General features: G+C 36.8%; 4 protein-coding genes across 4 annotated transcripts; 2 read left to right on the top strand and 2 right to left on the bottom strand.

Moving 5' to 3' along the window:
• Window positions 1–1,383: 1,383 nt before the first annotated feature.
• LOC100637870 (membrane-associated guanylate kinase, WW and PDZ domain-containing protein 2-like) lies at window positions 1,384–6,089 on the top strand. The gene is made up of 17 exons (XM_020008927.1): window positions 1,384–1,863; window positions 2,094–2,210; window positions 2,271–2,536; window positions 2,578–2,684; window positions 2,730–2,812; window positions 2,859–2,916; window positions 2,977–3,725; window positions 3,785–3,970; window positions 4,024–4,271; window positions 4,336–4,621; window positions 4,676–4,843; window positions 4,895–5,015; window positions 5,065–5,257; window positions 5,313–5,448; window positions 5,505–5,667; window positions 5,714–5,842; window positions 5,897–6,089. Exons 1-16 carry the CDS (start codon window positions 1,542–1,544, stop codon window positions 5,796–5,798), a joined length of 3,288 nt encoding a protein of 1,095 aa, XP_019864486.1. The 5' UTR covers window positions 1,384–1,541; the 3' UTR covers window positions 5,799–5,842; window positions 5,897–6,089.
• Window positions 6,034–10,205, bottom strand: LOC100637744 (PX domain-containing protein kinase-like protein). Its single transcript, XM_003383957.3, has 15 exons — window positions 9,982–10,205; window positions 9,880–9,930; window positions 9,782–9,829; window positions 8,188–8,374; window positions 8,056–8,133; window positions 7,930–8,006; window positions 7,811–7,885; window positions 7,662–7,766; window positions 7,486–7,612; window positions 7,385–7,433; window positions 7,263–7,341; window positions 6,816–7,015; window positions 6,726–6,771; window positions 6,302–6,683; window positions 6,034–6,254 (listed from the first exon to the last, which is right to left on the bottom strand). Exons 1-15 carry the CDS (start codon window positions 10,114–10,116, stop codon window positions 6,103–6,105), a joined length of 1,791 nt encoding a protein of 596 aa, XP_003384005.2. The 5' UTR covers window positions 10,117–10,205; the 3' UTR covers window positions 6,034–6,102.
• Window positions 10,163–11,147, top strand: LOC100637620 (beta-1,3-galactosyltransferase 6-like). The gene has a single exon (XM_003383956.2). It carries the CDS (start codon window positions 10,172–10,174, stop codon window positions 11,135–11,137), a length of 966 nt encoding a protein of 321 aa, XP_003384004.1. The 5' UTR covers window positions 10,163–10,171; the 3' UTR covers window positions 11,138–11,147.
• On the bottom strand, window positions 11,040–15,990 carry LOC100637495 (dnaJ homolog subfamily C member 2-like). The gene is made up of 17 exons (XM_020008894.1): window positions 15,958–15,990; window positions 14,876–14,951; window positions 14,752–14,829; window positions 14,564–14,708; window positions 14,441–14,521; window positions 14,331–14,396; window positions 14,191–14,282; window positions 14,025–14,146; window positions 13,833–13,982; window positions 13,703–13,791; window positions 13,517–13,653; window positions 13,371–13,470; window positions 11,630–11,733; window positions 11,490–11,579; window positions 11,404–11,444; window positions 11,241–11,351; window positions 11,040–11,191 (listed from the first exon to the last, which is right to left on the bottom strand). Exons 1-17 carry the CDS (start codon window positions 15,988–15,990, stop codon window positions 11,156–11,158), a joined length of 1,551 nt encoding a protein of 516 aa, XP_019864453.1. The 3' UTR covers window positions 11,040–11,155.
• Between the last annotated feature and the right edge of the window lie 2,656 nt (window positions 15,991–18,646).

Here is an 18,646-nt window from a genome sequence, read left to right as displayed (position 1 = left end):
GGCCTAGAATGATGCTCTATTGGTACACTGTATAAGTGATAGCTACTAGGCTCGTGGTCAGTCACAGCTTCTTGATATGATTGTGTTCTTGCATGAATGGCAATAGATGGTGGATCAAAGGAGGGCTGGGGATGACAGTCAGAGTTATGCTTTGAGGAGCTGCTACTCTTTGGTGTCATTGACTTGCATAATGAAAGAGGATGAAGAGGGTGGAGAGAAGGAACAGCATAAGGAGAAGAACTCAACTCAATAATAGCAGACGCTTCATGATTAGTACAAGCATTGCTTGCAGTGTGAGGATCATTTAATTTTGGACGTACAGAAGGGACACCTCTTCTCTGAAATGCTGGCTGGCTAGACTGGATACCATTTGAAGTATTGTTTTGCAGTAATATTTTGGACTTTCTAGAAATAGGCCTACCATCAAGCCACTCTCCTCTACTCTGAATGTCATCCAGTGAGCAAGTTACACTAGATGGAATGTATCCTGACCTTCCATCAATACTCCTTACGTATGACCAAGCACTGTCTTCATATAATTGCTGAACTACATGACCACGACCAACACTCAATTCATCACTAATAGTGCTAGTGAAATCCTTTATCACAAAGACAAAAACCATCCCATTGTTACAAGTATCATTGGTACTCTTTTGCTCTCCAGAACTGACTGTCAATACATCCTGACCAGAACATAATTTGTGGCTTTTAGCTTCCTCTGCCACCACAACAGGAGCTGCCACCTTCTGATTTCGCTTTTTCCATAACAATGGCATGCCTCTATAAAGGAAAATACATCCATGTAACACATTACAAATTAACAAAGCAAACATTTATGTATATGTACACATACATATTTGAATGCTGTTTTTAGCTTTATCAGTTTCAATATGCTAAGTATTCTAAACTAATTCGTCTATTAAACCAATCCAGTGAGACAAACAACACTAAAAGTGACTGGCCCCCACCAACACGACTTCCTAACCACTAGAGCCAACCACTAAGACACAAACATGACCTGCTACTGTCAATAAAAACTTAGCCACAATATGTCTTACAAGTTTCACAAATACAATCTGGCAAGCACATAAAACAATCTATCACACTACCATTTTCTTTCATTACACTAAAGTACTATACCATAGTAGCTATAAGTACATCATCATTTTATTACACGCAAAAGCCAATAGCATACAAAATTAATATTTGTCTACAGTAGCTTTATAAATATACACCTTATAAAGATCTTGTATGGTAACAGAGTTGAAATCCTACGAGTATTTCCAGTAGAAGACAGTAGTGTTGATTGTTGCCCAATGATTTTTGTGGATTTGTCGATAGTAAGTAGGCCGAATTCTGCGCATGCGCAGTATGCGAAGGCGGGGTTTAGGTGTTGATTGGAACGATAGGAATCTCTCTCTAGCTCTACCAGTGGCTCTACTGATAAACTTTTTGTAGCGACTCCTGTGAAGTGAGGAAGAGATTCTTTAAAGTCATTCTGATACGACGAAATTTTTGAGGTTTTGGGAGACTCTGTTAGGATGAGTTCCAACAACGACCCATTGGGTCGCTCTAATTCTCTTAAGAGGAAACATTGGAGCATACGGGCCCACGAAACTCTCATAAGCAGGAATAAAGATGGTCATTTTTGTCTGAATGTCGAGGGTGGAGCAGAGCATGGCATTTTTCCATTGATAGGGGACCTGAGACAGGATCGTATCAATTATAAAATGGGCAAACTCCACCCAGGAGAGCTAATTATTGAGATCAATCATAAAAGAGTCCCTGGTATGATAAAGAAAGATGTCATAGCCCTTATCAAACGATCGGCTGATCCCGTTTCTCTAGTTACTGTCAAACAGAGTAAGTATTTTATGCAGTTTTAAGTATTTGATCAAGTAATGATTGTGTAATATGCATCTACAGTGACTTTGGTATGTATGTTCAATTAATCTACACGCCTACATATTCAGTGTACATTGTTGTTACTATGTATCATGCATGCATGTACACATGTACTGGTATTGTGCATTATTGTTTTACTATTATTTATAGTAAACTAAAAAGTGTTTATTTTATCTCCATGTGTCTAGATGCCACCATTACAAAAGACATTCGGCATTACTTAGCATCTCGATTTACAAAGAATTCTGTGGACAGCGAATTACAGCATCAAATAAGAGAAAACTTGCACACACGAGTGATTCCTTGTAAGTGGTTTAATAAATATAAATAATAATTGTTATTAACTTTTTGCTTGTTTTTTGAAGGCACGACACGACAACCAAGAGATGAAGAAAGAAATGGCGTTGATTATAATTTCATTTCTGTCGAAGAATTTAAGAAGATGGATAAGCAAGGGCTCCTTCTTGAGAGTGGAACGTATGAAAATAATCACTATGGTACACCTAAGCCACCTCCTGACCCTCCCTCTCATGCTGTCTTGCCTGGCTACTCCCGTGCTCCTGCTAGCTCAGGGTACAGCCCCAGAGAGCCTTTGATGCCTGGAAATGCAACCTCTGGAATACCAACACAGGTATTAATTGTTGATTGTAAGCTTTTTTCAGTTTTGTGTAGGCTCCAAGATCAAGTATACCCAGGCTATCCATACCTCAAGCTACAGGTCCTTTACCAAGCAACTGGGAAATAGCCTACACTGAAAATAATGAGAAATATTTTATTGAGTAATTTGAATTTTTTACCTGCATTACTTTTTATGTACATAATAGTCACAATACTGGGACAACTCACTGGCTAGATCCTAGATTGGTCCATAATTTAAAACATTCTCTACTTGATTGTGGAGATGATGGTACTATATAATATTTAGTGATTCACATTATTAATATAATTTGTAGAGCTACCTTATGGCTGGGAGAAAGTTAACGATCCTATGTTTGGTGTCTATTATATAGAGTATGTGTGTACATGTATATATTAATATTACATGTATGTATTATTATTAATTAATTGTAGTCACATTAATCGAACGACTCAGTATGAGAATCCTGTTGTTGAGGCTAAAAGAAAGTTTGTAGGGTCACAGTTGTCTCAGCGTACTCCATCTCTACCACCGACATCTTTGCCTCCACCTCTTCGTGCTCCTCCATCTTTCCACACAGCTGCTGCTTTAGAGAAACAGAGAGAGGCTGAAGCTGCTGCCCAATGGCCACAAGCTGGGCTAACTGATTACAACGATGGCTACCCTTATTTCCCCGATACTATTAATCCTGAAGAAATTGAGTCTAACCTAAGAGGTGATCCCATTTTTGTTACCCTTACAAAAAATCCTACTGGTTTTGGCTTTACTATTATTGGCGGTGATCGGCCTGGTGAGCTACTTCAGATACGCAGTATTGTCCAAGGAGGTGTGGCAGATCGCGATGGAAACCTGAAAATTGGTGATGTTCTTGTTCGTGTTAATGGGGAGAGTGTCGTTGCTCATAATCATAAACGTGTGGTTGATCTCTTTCAGAGTATTCCTATGCATTCGCCAGTTAGACTGGAGGTGAGACGTGGTTACCCTCTGCCTGACAGTATGACAGATGAACTTCCATCGTATTCCGAGTCTAATTTAACTCGACAGTTTGACATGGGGCAACCACTGGTCACAGATGCTTTAGCATCTGATTTCAACAGGAAGTTTAGCTTAGGCCCATTGCCTCCTCCAGAGAAAGTTGTTGTTGGTATTGTCAAGGGACCACTGGGATTTGGATTTTCTCTTAGTAAGCATCTGCATGTGTATATGGTTTATGCAGTGATTGTTTACTGTTGTTATGTATAGGTGAAACACCACAAGGCCCAATTGTTAAGCAAATTATGGACATACCACGTTGTGCTCAGTTACGGGAAGGTGACCTGATAACTGAGCTCAATGGACAGAATGTTCTATCACTGACTCATAGTGATCTCATCACACTGTTGAAGAGGTGTCCTAAAGGAAATACAGCCAACTTTCTTGTGTCACGATGTAAGCAATTTGTAGCTTTATGCAATTTATTCACTTAATTCATATTCATGTAGCTGCTCCAGCTTCTGAGACGTTTATGAATCAAGGACAAGACTTTTATCCAGGAGAATATCCTCCTGGCTATTCTGGCTATCCTCCACCACATTTTAGTGAAGAGCCTTTTCAACATATGATTGTGATGCTGGAGCGTCAGGTCTCAGGGTTTGGTTTCAGAGTTATTGGAGGTCGGGAAGAAGGGTCTCAAGCTACTATTGGTGGTATTGTACCAGGAGGAGCTGCTGATTTAGATGGAAGATTAATGGTGGGATATAATATTGCTGGACCATTGTGTGCATTATTATTGCTGCATTGTTTTTGGTATATAGGTTGGGGATGAAATAACTCAGATTAATGGTCTCTCTGTGATGGACGCACCGCATAAAGATGTGATTCAACTAATTGCTCAAGCTGGACAAGTTGGTAAAGTTGAATTGCATGTTCGCAGGAAAATGCCATGGCCAATGTCTGGGCCCTCTCATGTTCCACCTAATATGACTGATGGTGATGAACCACATCCTGGCCCTCGTGAAGTTGTCATATATCGTCCAAACACACAAACAAGTTTCGGGTTTGTTTTGCAAAGCAACACTCTACGAACTGGTTGCATGATATGTAAGTTTGCTTGAATGAGTATAGCTTGCTATTATGTACTTTGTATAACTACAGGCCGTCTTATTCCTGATTCTCCTGCTGAGAAGTGTCAGCAGTTGTATCTTTATGATGAACTGCTTGTGGTGAATGGAGTTGATGTGACTCAAATGGACCATGGAGATATTGTTGGTCTTATCAAGGGCTCAAGCACTACTATTAAACTAGTAGTACAGCAACCAGAAGGTTGGCATGTGATATTAGCAGGAATTCCTTTGAAATGTATTTGTGTTACAGATAAAGATGAGATACTACAATTACAGCAGATGTCATCAATGCAAGAGCAGCAGTCAATGCAGGCGGCAATGGCAGTACCTGTTTCCTCATATCCTCAGGGACAACAGAGATCCATGCAATAGTTAGTGTACAACTATTGATAATTAGTTCATTAGTTTTGAATTTTATAGTGGAGAGGAAGTGGGTCCACAGATATCAGCAGATCTTGAAGGAATAGATGATGAAGAAATTCATCACATTGAGTTTCAGAGAGATGAGAATGGGTTTGGATTTAGTATTCGTGGAGGAGCAGAGTACAACTCGCATTTATTTGTTTTGAGGATTGCTGAAAATGGAGCTGCCGACAAGAGCCAAAGTCTAAAGGTTTTCTAAAAATACAAATATTACTTGTATTATCAAGTCTGTTTGTCTGTTTCAGGTTGGTGACGAGCTGCTTGAGATCAATGGTAATTCTACTGAGGGTATGTTGCATGCTGATGCAATCACCATTATAAAACATGGCGGTGAAAAGGTGTCACTGATCATAAGAAGACTGCCAGAAGTCCCACGCTACAGTAAGCTTCATTATATCCTTATTACATGTACTGCACTTTTGTGTTTGAATTCTTAGACTACGACGATCAATCTTTGCCACGTCATACAAGTATCCAAGAAGAGCAACAACCACCTACTGATCCAAGCAGTCAGGCTAATTCATCAAGTAGAGAGCTACTCAATGCAGTAGGTGTTCAGAAAAGCCCTGCTGCTAGTAACACTCGTGAAAAATATGCCAGGTAGCATGCATAAGCTCTTAATAACTATGATTGTGCTCTTTTCTAGGGATTACATGAACAGTTTAGGACGCAATAGAAACTCTGAAATTGATCAATATGGATCTGAGGATCAGGATATTGACAAGGAATGACGACCCGCCCTAATTCTATAATACAATATATTACACATAAATAGGTAATGTGATACTCTAACCACATCCTGTTTTGTTTATGTTGCAACACTCCTTAGGATGGTCTCAAATTGTCATCACTCCCACATTCATTTATTACCATTTCATAATTCTTTATTGTCTTGTGTTGAGTTGGTGTGAAATCTTGTAGTGACTTCCATATCATAGAACAGTATGTGATTGACTTTGTTTTGCGTTATTTTAATTATTATTAATTTTTATTATTAAAAATTAAAATTCAATATACTATTACAACATGTCATCTCTATAAAAAAGGTCCACTCCTGTCCTTTGTGACCGTTTTCTTGAGTTTCCCTTTAGCAAATGACTCAATAGAATTCAAAAGAGCACCACGTTCTCCAGTCTTGGCAGGTGGAGGAGTTGGCTCTGGTGCTTGAGTGGTAGGTGGAGCTGGTACTATAAAAACAATCAATACATGTACACTAATCATAGCTGTCTATTACCAGATGGTGTTGACGGGCTCTTTGTTGTCGATGGACTCTTTGATGTTGATGGGCTCTTGGGAGCTGTTGAGGCTGTACTGGCGCTGCTCGTCTTGCTTGAGGCTTTGCTTGATGGTCTATTGGTAGGGGCTGATGACGAAGGAACTGACAGTTGTTTTGTCAATTTTGAGGTTGGGTATGCCTCTGCTAGTGTCTGGTCAGCCTCTTGTGTCATTTGTTTCCTCATCTTCTTCCTTCGTTTCTTCTTTTCCTCTTCCGACATTAGAGAATCGTGTGCTTTTGACATACGAAGGAAATGAGAAAGCTTCCGTTGATCCTCTTGCAATCTAGCGTCAACTTTATCTCTCATGGAAACTAGGAATTCTTTTAAACGACTAGGGACCTTACAAACAAATTAATGAGTAAAATAAAATGATTGGCATACTTTTAATGAAGGTTTTTCAGTAAGAGGAAGCTGACCAGCGAAAAATCTAATTGATAAAATGAGATAATAAGAGTAATGATTATTTCTTACAAATGAGACACAAGATCACTGATTTTTGGTAAAGCTTTTACTCCAGCTACACTTAACAGTGACATGAGAAGTGTTCCTAGGTTAGAGTCAACTGCAGGATATGGAGGGAGGGCTTCTATTGTTGCTGTCTCAAGTATTCTTCCATATGCCATTTCATATAAAAGATGTCCAAAGGAATAAACAGCTTCAGCTTCAGCTCCCTATCAATTGTCAAGTGCAAAACAAAAAAATCAATGACTATTGCTAATAATGCATTGAGTGAGAACAGCATTAGCTCTTGGGATAAGCTCACAATTAGCTCCTACTGTTCAATGCTAATATACACTAGTTGATACATATAATTGCGAGCATTAGTTGTACTGACTCATTATAAACTATTATTAGGATTACATTGTTTACACTGGGTCAACTACATGTAAAACCAATATCTGAATGCACAAAAACTACCTGAACTTTTCTGAGCTCTAGGAGAAATGTTCGATGAAAAACTGGTAAACCAGCAAGACAATTCTCCAAGTCAGATACTCTGTAGTAGAAAATAATTATCAGATTGAAATAACACAACATACTTGCACAAGCCATAATCAATGATCATAACATTCCCAGAAGTTATATGACCTACAAAGTATGCATACTAAGTATGTACATTCTCAGCATACATGTACATTACCTAGAACAAACCCTTTTGACAACAGATATTCCATAACACACAGTACTTGATAACCATATGTTTTTATCAAGCCAAGATCAAGAGGAGAAGTTGGGCAACAGCTCTTCAAATAATGTTGTGGGCCACTCTATTGTTATACACTCATGTAACACAAATAGGACAATACAAAGACTTACTTTATGCATGTAGTCTCGTAATGATCCTTTTGGACAGAATTCTCTAGTGACCAGTAACCCTGTACCATTGTATGTGGCTGACAAAGGTGAAAGAATGTTGGGATGCTTAAAAAATAACAAATGTTACGACAAAATGTAATAATTCTTACTTTAAGATCAACTAAAATTTTTAATAAATATTCAAGTTCACGTTCTGGAACACAAAAATCAGGACCTGGTTCAATCTAAAGTTGTACTAGATTAACATTACCAATTAATAGTACTATACCCATGTCAATATTCTTTTGTACTTGAAACCGTCACCTTTGCTACCAATAAGATAATAATGCTTGTTGATTCTCCATCCTAAAACATACACCATGTACTTAAGTAATCATTGAAAATAAATATGTACCAATATTTTTTTTGGATTCTACAATAGCCCATTCTGGATTAGAACGAAAGAACATGGATACATTACGTAAAGCTATCTCTAATAAATACAATTACTTCACATCATGATGCCCATATAGATAATCATACTAACCATGACATTTATCTGAATAATTATGAGGATCCAGGAATAATTTTAAATCAAGGCTTGCTGCTATAAAAGGATGTTTCGCAATAATATTAAGATACTCTTGAAGACCCTGTTGCCTTTCAGTAACAAACTGCTTGTCAGTGTTCCCAAACATTCGCTTTGGTGGAAGATTAACTTGAACACCAGATATCTAGAAATCATTCACAAGTCAACAGACTGAACTACTTCAAACATAAATCTCACAAATGATGGCTGGCTATCTACATAGTAATTGGCAATAACCTTGTTACACTGTACAAATAATAGTGCCGCAAGACATTTTAACAATTATTCAGAAGCAATAAAAACTTTTTAGATATGCAAATAAGAGAAATTGAATGTAAGCAATTAATCAGGGTTTACCACAAAGCATGCTAAGTGAGCTAAAAGCATGCCAATAGACATGTACAGCTTTTTGAGCGACATTAAAAATAAAAATTCATAAAAATCCAATTTTCGTAGGAATCAACTCAAACTTGTAACATTTATAGTTTAACTTGGCTTAATACCATGTACTACGTACATTGCATAAAGTACAGAAGCTTTGGTCTGATTTTGGCTTTTAAAATTTTTTAATGATTGAAACAGTTCGGAATCTCCATACAACACATTATATAGAAAATACAAATGGTAAGTTCCTCTCAGCGATTTTTGGAGAACATGGTATTTTGTAAAATTTTGGAGCAACTTTAAATTAAAATCCATTGACAAGAAGCTTCATGATAATTATACAAAAATCCTGTTGGAAACCTTACAATTAAGATATGTCCATGCCAGTTTATTGGTTTTAGGCATATCATGCATTAGCTAAACAATTGGTAAAATGCATCAAGGAACAGACCGTAATGAAGTAACTCCTGATAGTCTCATGTAAAAACTAAAGTTTGTAAACCAATATGTGTAGTTGAATCACCCCGCCTAGAGTACTAAGCTTTTCACATTAGGTTGTAAGCAATTATGATAGTGAAGTAATTAAGGAAAAGTTCATTCATCTTGTTTATATGCCAGTTGATAGCATTAAAAATTCTTTGGAGTTGGACAATAAAGTGGAAATTCCAAATAATGAACCTTTTAGGAGAGATACCAATATTTGTTTTTATTACATGGAAGTTTAGATTTTAAAAAAGTTTTTTTTATTAATAGGAAATCAAGCTCAAACATTAAAAAAATACATAACAATTTTTGTTAAAGAGAAGTTTCACTGTACATGTCTTCAAGCTCAAGGTTTATTATAATACACGTACCAAGCAGTAGTATGCTTCATGATCGCAAACCTCCCCTCTAACTGAGCTAATGGGAAATGGCTGTGTATACAGATAGTGCCAGTTCAGCAAAATTGGCATAGCTTATGATGCTTAATAAATATGAAAGCATTAAATGTTATTCGGGACAAATTTTTGTCATATTGCTTGCTCTGCTATTTTGGTGTATCGCACACACTCATCACCATCATTCAATGAATGCAGTCAAACACTTTCTGTCAACCAATACTGAGTGTTGGTTGACAAAATGATCAACATTGCTCTCTACGCATAATAACAGTTGAAGTATCAATTACCTGTAAAGCTTGATTCAATGCAGCAAAGTCACTGTAACGTCTCTCAACCTTTTGAGAATGAAAACAATTCACAAAACAAAGTCTCAGCATAAACTTACGTCCCAGCTATCGTCAGGGTTGGGCCCTCTTTGTACCCTTATTACATATTCCTTGTGTACACAGAAACAGATTGACACAATAAGGTGAGACAATACACTTACCACATGCGATTGCACTATCTTGTACGTCAAAATTGTAGCTGTAAGAGGTATGGTAGGGTCCACACTTAGCCTACGATCAACTTTTTCCAAGACAGAAGAGCGGTCCTTCTTAGAACTGGCAGAAGCCGCCATCATGTAGAGAGGCAGTCCGACAACGCCTTTTCAGCTTGAAAATTTCAAGGGTCTCGTGATGCGTCTGGTACTGCAAAGTATTACCTCTTTCTTTATAGGGCTATCGCTGGCTTATCTTCTTTTCTATCAAGAAGACACTAGCAGTAGACCAGCACCACCCTCCAGCAGCTCTACAGACAGCTTGTCACATGACCCATATGCATACGATGAGTCGACATTACAAATAAGGACACCATCCTGCGCTGGCATTTCTGTCGATGTACTGGTACTAATCTTTTCACATCCACACTCAATCAAACAAAGACAAGTTGTACGTGAAACATGGTTGTCTGACCTACGGTATTTGAAGACAGCAGCACATTTATTTGTGCTAAAAATTAGTAAACACAAACCTTCACTGCTTGAAAGTGAACAGTACAATGACATTTTGTTCATAAACACTCAACAATACAATTCCAAAATGCTCCTCTCTGCTTTAAACTGGTCTGCAGTTAATATTAACTTTCAGCATCTCTTAAAATGCAACGATCATAGTTACATTTCAGTTGCAAAGCTAATGCCAGAATTAAGACATCTTCCTAACAAGAGACTTTTATGGGGTTATTTTGTTGGTAATCAAAACGTGACACGAAATGGACATAAAGCTGAACAAAAGTGGAACCTTTGTTTGTCGTATCTTCCATATGTTCAGGGTGGTGGATATGTGCTTTCAAAAGACCTCGTGACCTATATAGTGCACGTGGGTCCATACTTAGATCATACGGACAATGAGGACATAGGACTAGGAGTATGGATGTCTCCATTGAAAGATATCAAGCGTCATCATGACATCAGGTTCAATACTGGCCCTTCATCACGAGGGTGTATGAATCAGTACCTTATTACACATCCAGAAACGAGTGAATCAATGACGAACAAACACAAACTTTTGAAAGACAAAGGTTACCTTTGTCAGAATGAAATAGAAACAATAAAATCATATCACTATAATTGGACAGCACCAGTCACATTATGTTGTAAATAATAATTATTAATGCTTTGTTTATTGTTTTTTTGCTTTGACTCTAGCTACCAATTCCTGGGGCAAATAAATAATTTGAAACATACACCATAAATGACCATTCTACCTTAAATCTTGCTATGCACTCTTCCTTAGTTCTGGAGCTCACTTCTCCAGCAATTTTATCCCACCTCTGGGGAGTATTTGAAGGATACTTGCGTAAAGCTTCTTCAAGAATCTAAAAATGCAAAAACTGAAAAATACAGCATTATAAAAAGTAAATGACTCACCTTTTGTTCTTGTACAGACCAAGGCGTAGGTACTTCAGATACTAAAGACAACAAGCATCGAAAGTCAATTAAAAATAATACATTACCATCTCTAACTGTAGGTGCACTAGCTACAGACTCTTTAGAGGCATGCTTCTTTTCAAATAGTGAAAAGGCATCTTCTTTATTGACACTCTCTATACAGTAATGCCCAAGTATTAGCCAATTAGTACACCAACCCACATACCTAACTTGCGCAGCAATTTAACTTTTTCAATAACTTGTGCCGATGTTTTCTCTTCACAAGCATCAGAAGAATGCTCATTAACAAATTGAGCAATTACCTCCCACCTAAGCACAAAAATTATAACATTACGTACATCAATTACCACACATTTTTTTCTCTCAGTCTCCATGACTCTACTCTCTTCCATTTTCACTCATACTGCATTAGGTTTCTCACAGGATTTTTGTATAGTAGGACCTCAGCTTCTTGTTAGCAATTTTTGAGTAACTTGATAACAAGAAGCTAAGCACTAAGCAAAAATCCTGTTATTATGATATTTCACCAGAAATTGCTTGGAGAAAATGCTCCAATTTTATTACACTTTCTGATGCATATACATGTACATGTACTTCTGTTGTATAAAATTTTTAGTGGATTCGAATCAAAATTAGACTTTTTACGACTTTTAAAGTTGCTGAAAAGGCCAAATACCATAGTACAGGGTCTCCGGACAAATTTAATAAACAATGACTAGGAAAGAACTCTCAATCACTAGAATGTTTTTCCAATACATATACATGTCCTTAGGTTAAATCTCAATTTTGAGTTCATTACAATCAAAATTGAATTTTATAAATTTTCGAACTTGCTAAAATATCCGGTAAAAATGACTAGGAGAGAATAATTCTCCATTTCTATTACATTTTCTAACACATATAATGTACATTGTACTCATGCTATTTTGAGCAGATGCTAATCAAAATTAATTTTAAAGAGCTGCTTCAAAAGTCATGTGCTATTACAAGGCTGTCAGTTGATCAAGTACAGTACAACGGGAAATTTTGAAGGGATTCGGCAAATTGCTAAATTTGGCGATTGGTGAATTTTAACTTGGCAAATTAGTGGCCATATCCCCATTGAGCATGCGTATAAAGGCTTAAAATGGCAGATTTTAATTTGGCAATTGGCTATCAAAACTCCAAATTTGCTAAATTTAATTCTTTCCAAAATTTCCCACTATATGGTATGCTTTTTAGCTTACGTAGCCAGGGTTGGAGACTTGGAGTTGATTACACTAGCATGATTATAATCATGATTATGATTACACCTGGGTATATGTGAATAATTATGATTATGATTATCAGCAACATTGATGATTATGATTACAATTATGATTATGTGCATGATTATCATGAGATTATAACAAATTTATCATGATTATACAATGATTAGACACATTTCAATTGTTCAATATTTTGTTAATTACGTTAACTTCTGAGAACATAAATGCTAAAGAACATAAAATTTCTCGACTTAAAGGCAAAGTTGCAGTCAATTTATAACACTGAGTAATTAACACAATGTGATCATAATTGTATGTTATCATTTATATACTTTGCCATAATATGTATAATTACTGTAATGATTATTTTGTCCTTAATGCGTGATTATGATTATGATTATAAGCTTCAGGGTTTGTTTAGTGATTATAAAAAAATATAATCAATTACAATCGATTACGATTATAATCCTAATTGACTCCAACCCGGCATGTAGCATGCTTTGTGGTAAACCCTGCATTGATCTAAATTTTCTGCAAATTTTAACATTGACAAAATAAAAAATCTATTCCCTAAAAATTTACTCTTCTACAGCAGACCAAGATTTGCTTACAAAAAAGAATCTGCAAAAAGGAATTTTCTGGCGAAAATTTTGGGCTACAGCAATTTCTAGCTACAGGTATGTGTATACAATACCATACCTTCTCGCTGTTCCAGCTGGGTATGTAGTCACTCCTTTGATTAACAGCTGAGTCTCATCCCTAGTCCATTGGCAACTGGGTTTAGCTTGAGCAGAGCTAGCTATTAGTCAGATAAGAAATAATTCTTTGGCCAATAGGTTCCTTACCTTTTGCCCTAGCAGCAGAAGCTTTTCGTTCCTCTTCTGCATCCTTTTCTCGAAGTATAGCTGCTTCATTCTCAATCAATTGCCTCCCCTTTTCAAGGTTTGTTACATCACATAGGCTTCTGTTAAGGTTTTGTAGCCTAGAGTACACATTAAACATTATTCATATACAGAACAACACATTAACACCTATCAATTGGTAAAACTTCGCAAAGATGATCAACTATCTGCATTAGCTTAATTTTGTCATCTGCAGACCGAACAAAATAATCTTTATCCTATGACAATATTGAAAATAATATTTATAATAATACTTAACCTTGCAAAAACCCCTCAGTTCCTTTCTCTCCTTCTTGATAGCTTTTTTGTATGCTTCTTTCTCTTGCTTCTGCTGAGCTATCACCTGCCGTTGTTTTTCTTCCATTAATTCTTTCTGTTTCCTCTCCTCCTCTTCCTTTTTTTCTCTCTCCTAATACTCATAATCATTAAATTCATGCAGTCATTATGTCACCAATTTCTTTTTTAGAGCTTCAGACTTTGCAGCTTCTTGTTTAGCTCTTTTTTGTGCTTCCTTCTCTTCCTTTTCTTTCTCTTTGAAATATTTTATTCGTGGATCACAAGCATAGGCATTATCTACCAAAACTAGTAATAACTAATAAAGCTGCCACCATGCTAACCAACAAGTTGGCGTATTCTAGACATTTCTTCTTTTTTCTTTTTAAGTCTTGCAGCTTTGTTCTGTTTCTCCATCCAACGCCTCTCCTCACGACTTTTGCAAACAAAATAGCAACAGAAACTTAGTATTATAATAGCTTACCATTCAGCTTTCTCTGGGTTTTCTTCATCGAGAAATGAAAACTCCCTCCAAGAAGAGAACTCATACCTTAATGTAAAACAGAAATTAAAGTCTGACTGGCTAAAAGTTACCAAAATTTATAAAAATTCTCTACTTCTACAAGTGAAGCTTCAGAGTTTCCAAGCATAGGAACAGGTTGAATTGTTGACCATCTAAAACTAAAAGGAAAAATATCAAATTTTAATTAATCAAACCTGGAATTATCTCTGAACACTGGTTCAAAAACGTCATAAAAATTTTCCTTTGAATTAGTAGACACAGAAGGCACAACATCACTAAATGTGGGATCTATACTGTCATAGGATTTCCTCTTTTTTGGGTTACCCAATATTTCATAAGCTACAACAAATTCATTAAAAAATTAGAACACAAACTATCATACCTATTTGAATGCACTTAAAAGTTGCATCTTCTTTATTTTCCTGCTTATCAGGATGATGTATTAGTACTTGTTGCTGATCTGTAATAGCCAATCATTACAAAGACACAATTAAAATTCTACAAACAAGCTTTCCTAATTTCTTTGGGAGATGCCTTGTAACGCAATCTACTCAACCCTAGCATAGCATAATGATCTTGATTCTAAAATGAAAATTGATTCACCACATGCACTATGATATAATAATTTCAGAAAAAAATTATTGACATTCAGAGAATTTAAATGATGTTAATACCCTTCAGGACCACACATGTGCAGTAGTTCAGGGATTGTGTAAACAAGGAATTGGCTGTTCAGTCTGTTCTGCCTGTACATACATTTTAGTTTCTTTGCTTATCTTTTGTGCTTTATATGGTGTCAGAGAAGAAACCTAATACCTAGGATGTCAGTTGCAGAGGATACTGAAGAGACCAATTTCAGTATCTGGCTGCAGGGCAGTAGGAAAACTTCCCCTAAACCATTAGGGGGTGGGCCCCCAGCAATACCCATAAAGCTGTAACTGCACTAGTAGGCTCTCTTATAATAATGCAGAGCCTCAGTGCTTTGCTAGAATGACATAACTGTTTGCTGAATTAGCAGTGGACCACATTATTATTGGAGAATATGTCCCGAGGGGCAACATCTTTAGGTTTGTTACCAACTTTGAACAAGAGGACTTAAGTGCAGACCCTCACCACAACCAGTACGATTCGCAGTTTAGCAAAAAGTATTTTCCTGAATTACATGTGCTTTAATGTTAGTACTTCCAAGAAAAACTTATTGCTAAAATGCATGAAAATTGAAAATGTCAGTAAGTGTCACTCAATTAATCAAAACTAATTAGAGCCTGATTTAAATGGAATAAATCAGCAGGGGCCTCCCCAGTTTCCAGATTAGAATTGCAGTGCATATGCTAACATATGGGCAAGTCTGCTAAGTATTCTTGGCATTGAAAGGTGGAGAAGAAGCTCCTGTGGATATTTTTCTTGTCTTCAAAATGTGATCACGGCAGTGCTGTGTCTGGGTGGCATATCTTTCCTCACATTGTGTTGCTTGGTCCAGCATGATCACGGCCTGTTTCAAGTATTAGGTCTTGGCTGTTATCACCCTCTGCTGCTGGTGTTATCCCTTCCCTCTTTCCCCCACTCCCTCCTATGCCTGGGTCATTGCCTGTTTAGGTGATTTCTCAACACCCAATACCATATCCGTATTTCCTTAAATAAAAGCCCGGGCGTCTATTTCCTAAAATGGTATTTGGACCTCGAAAAAATATATAAAAAATAAAAAAAAATTAGGCCCAGAGCAGGGTTCGAACCCGTGACCTCATGCTTTTGACTTCTGGAACTTCAGACAGTATCCACTAGACTACTGAATCACTCCTAGGCCTGTGTTGCGTATTTATAGTTAAATTGTATTGCTACCCCGGCGTTTATTCAAATGCGGCTTCTATTTAAGGATTTACGGTACCCCATATATTTTGCAAGATTAAATTTCTAGATTGTCGCATTTCAAAAAAATTTGCAAAATCAAAATCCACAAAACAGTGTGCTGATTGTATAGTAGGTATGGTAATTACATTAAAATCACAAAATTTTGATTTACAAATACAAAAAAGCAGCCAAATCATGAAATTTCATACCTGTGAAATATATGGCGTATACAGTATGACGACCTATTCATCTTCTTCACCCCATTTCTTTAGGAACACCACTGATAGTAGTGTCTACTGGTGGGAGCTCATTAGTTATCCCAGGTTTTTTAGTCCCCGGGTGTCCGCAGGGATAACAGCTCTTGCTGGAGCAACAACTCCTGCTACTGCTTCTCTTCCCCCAGATGCTGGGGTCACTGGTATGGAACATGGTCTGCTCCAAGGTAACATTATCCAACAGTATCTCATCTCCCACATCCCCTTCTCCTTCAGGATCTGTTCCGACAGCGGTATCTACTTTGGTTTCCTTACCTCCATCCACTGCAGACATTACATCAGGTATGTCTCAAGAGATAGTAATATGGGTTACCCCGTGGCAATGGGACCTATATCCCGACAGTTGGGTTTTCTTTGAGGGTTATATTTTCTGATGAGGGAGTTGTATCCAGTATGGGTCTCCCATGAGTAGGGGAGTTTTGTTTGGTTGCCCCTGATAGCATCTGATGTCCAGGACTTGCATGTTAGGTTATTTGTTGTGTGCCTTGACAGATTCTGAACATTTGGCATGTGATATAGGCAAATTTGTAGTAGTGGATATTGGCACCAAACAATAGTGAGTGAATTAGAAGATATTAAGGAAGATATTAAGGGTTTAGAATCAAAAATCAGTCTGCATTTCAGGTACTGGAGCTTTATCCTCTGCTACTATTTAAAAAATCACATTTTTCAGATGTCACATCTTAGTTTAAGCCTGTAGCACTGGATTCATTTTTTGTGTCTTTGTTAATTTTCTTGATGAGCCAGGAATAGATGCTGGTGGTCATAAAAGGGAAATATTTCATCTTTTGAAGCACAGTTGGCAGCAAAAGCCACACCTTTTTGCTAGCACTAATGCTGGATTACCTTAGGGTGGGTATTAATTGCGCTCTTAAATTTTAGCGTTTTCAAGGGGACCTTAATTTAGCGAATTGTGATATCAGCGAAAATAGGAAGAAAATCAAAAGTGAAAGTCTCATATAATAGCATAACATAACTCAAGAAGCCCAATTTATACTTTTAAGAGGAAAACACTTAAAAGGATCACCCTATTTACTGTTATAGTCAGTTTCAGTTGAGAAGAAACAGGAAAAACACGTGTTTAAATGTCATGCGCTATCAAATTACGCAACATAATTAATTAGGGCATGGCGGTTAACGCCTACCCACGTTTTATGCATTTATCCACATGGAAGCTTTTAAAAACTGTTTTCACTTGGGTTTACTTACAAAAACAAACGAATTACTACATTCTTCAGTGCTCTTGGACTTCTTCACCTACTGAAAACTATATATTAATCCTTCACTTGACTGCTGCATCTTTTTGTTAGACTTCAGTAACACAAATACCTTTGAAGTTCTTCAGGTAACATTACAAATAAAAAATGCTTTTCATATTTGTTTCTATTATATATTACAGCTATCATTTTGGAAAAGGATAAGTTGTTTATAATAATTGTTATTGCTAATTAAACTTAAAGCCTGTTCTGTTCTAATTCCAGTTTTTATTTTTTTAGATTAGCTATGCCTGGGAAGGGGAAAAGGATCCAGTATGGAGAGAAGAGGCTCGTCGTCAAGATCTACAATTACTTTGTTGGAGAGGAAAATAAAAGCAGGGGGAAAAGAGGTGGACAAATGAAAAGCCCTCTTAAAAAACAATAGATATCACTGGTACAAGAATTATATTATGGCATTGATTTTACTCTAAATTAAAGGATTTGGTAAATGTATAGTGTGGCGCATACTCAAGTAATATGAGTGCTTGTCGACTGAAGACTTTGAGTCACCTGCAAAGCGATACAAATGTTCTCGTGTGAAGGTAGCACTAAAATTTAAATACAATGCAATGATTTTTTTACAGAGGGTTGTTGATAGTTTCGACCGTATTGCAATACGACGGAAGATCTATCAGTTATTTGATATGAAGGTTCAGGTGACAGTGAATAATTTGTTATCTGAACTAAAAAAGGCAGGTATTAATGTGGTAAATATTGAGTTCAATTTTCATCTTTGTTAATGTATTCTTTATTGAAGGGACCCAAAAAAAACTTATGGAGACTATTAAAGGAGATGGGGTTCAAATTCAAAAAACAGCAAAACAAGCAGTCTTACTATGAAGAGCCAAGTATAGCAGACCACAGAGCAGGATTTCTAATTCGAATGAGGCAAAATCGA

The sequence above is a fragment of the Amphimedon queenslandica genome, unplaced genomic scaffold, assembly GCF_000090795.2.
Source record: "Amphimedon queenslandica unplaced genomic scaffold, v1.1 AMPQUscaffold_13504, whole genome shotgun sequence".
Lineage (NCBI taxonomy): Eukaryota > Metazoa > Porifera > Demospongiae > Haplosclerida > Niphatidae > Amphimedon > Amphimedon queenslandica.
The sequence above is the reverse complement of the archived record's forward strand: the minus strand, read 5'-3'. Positions and strand labels throughout refer to the sequence as shown.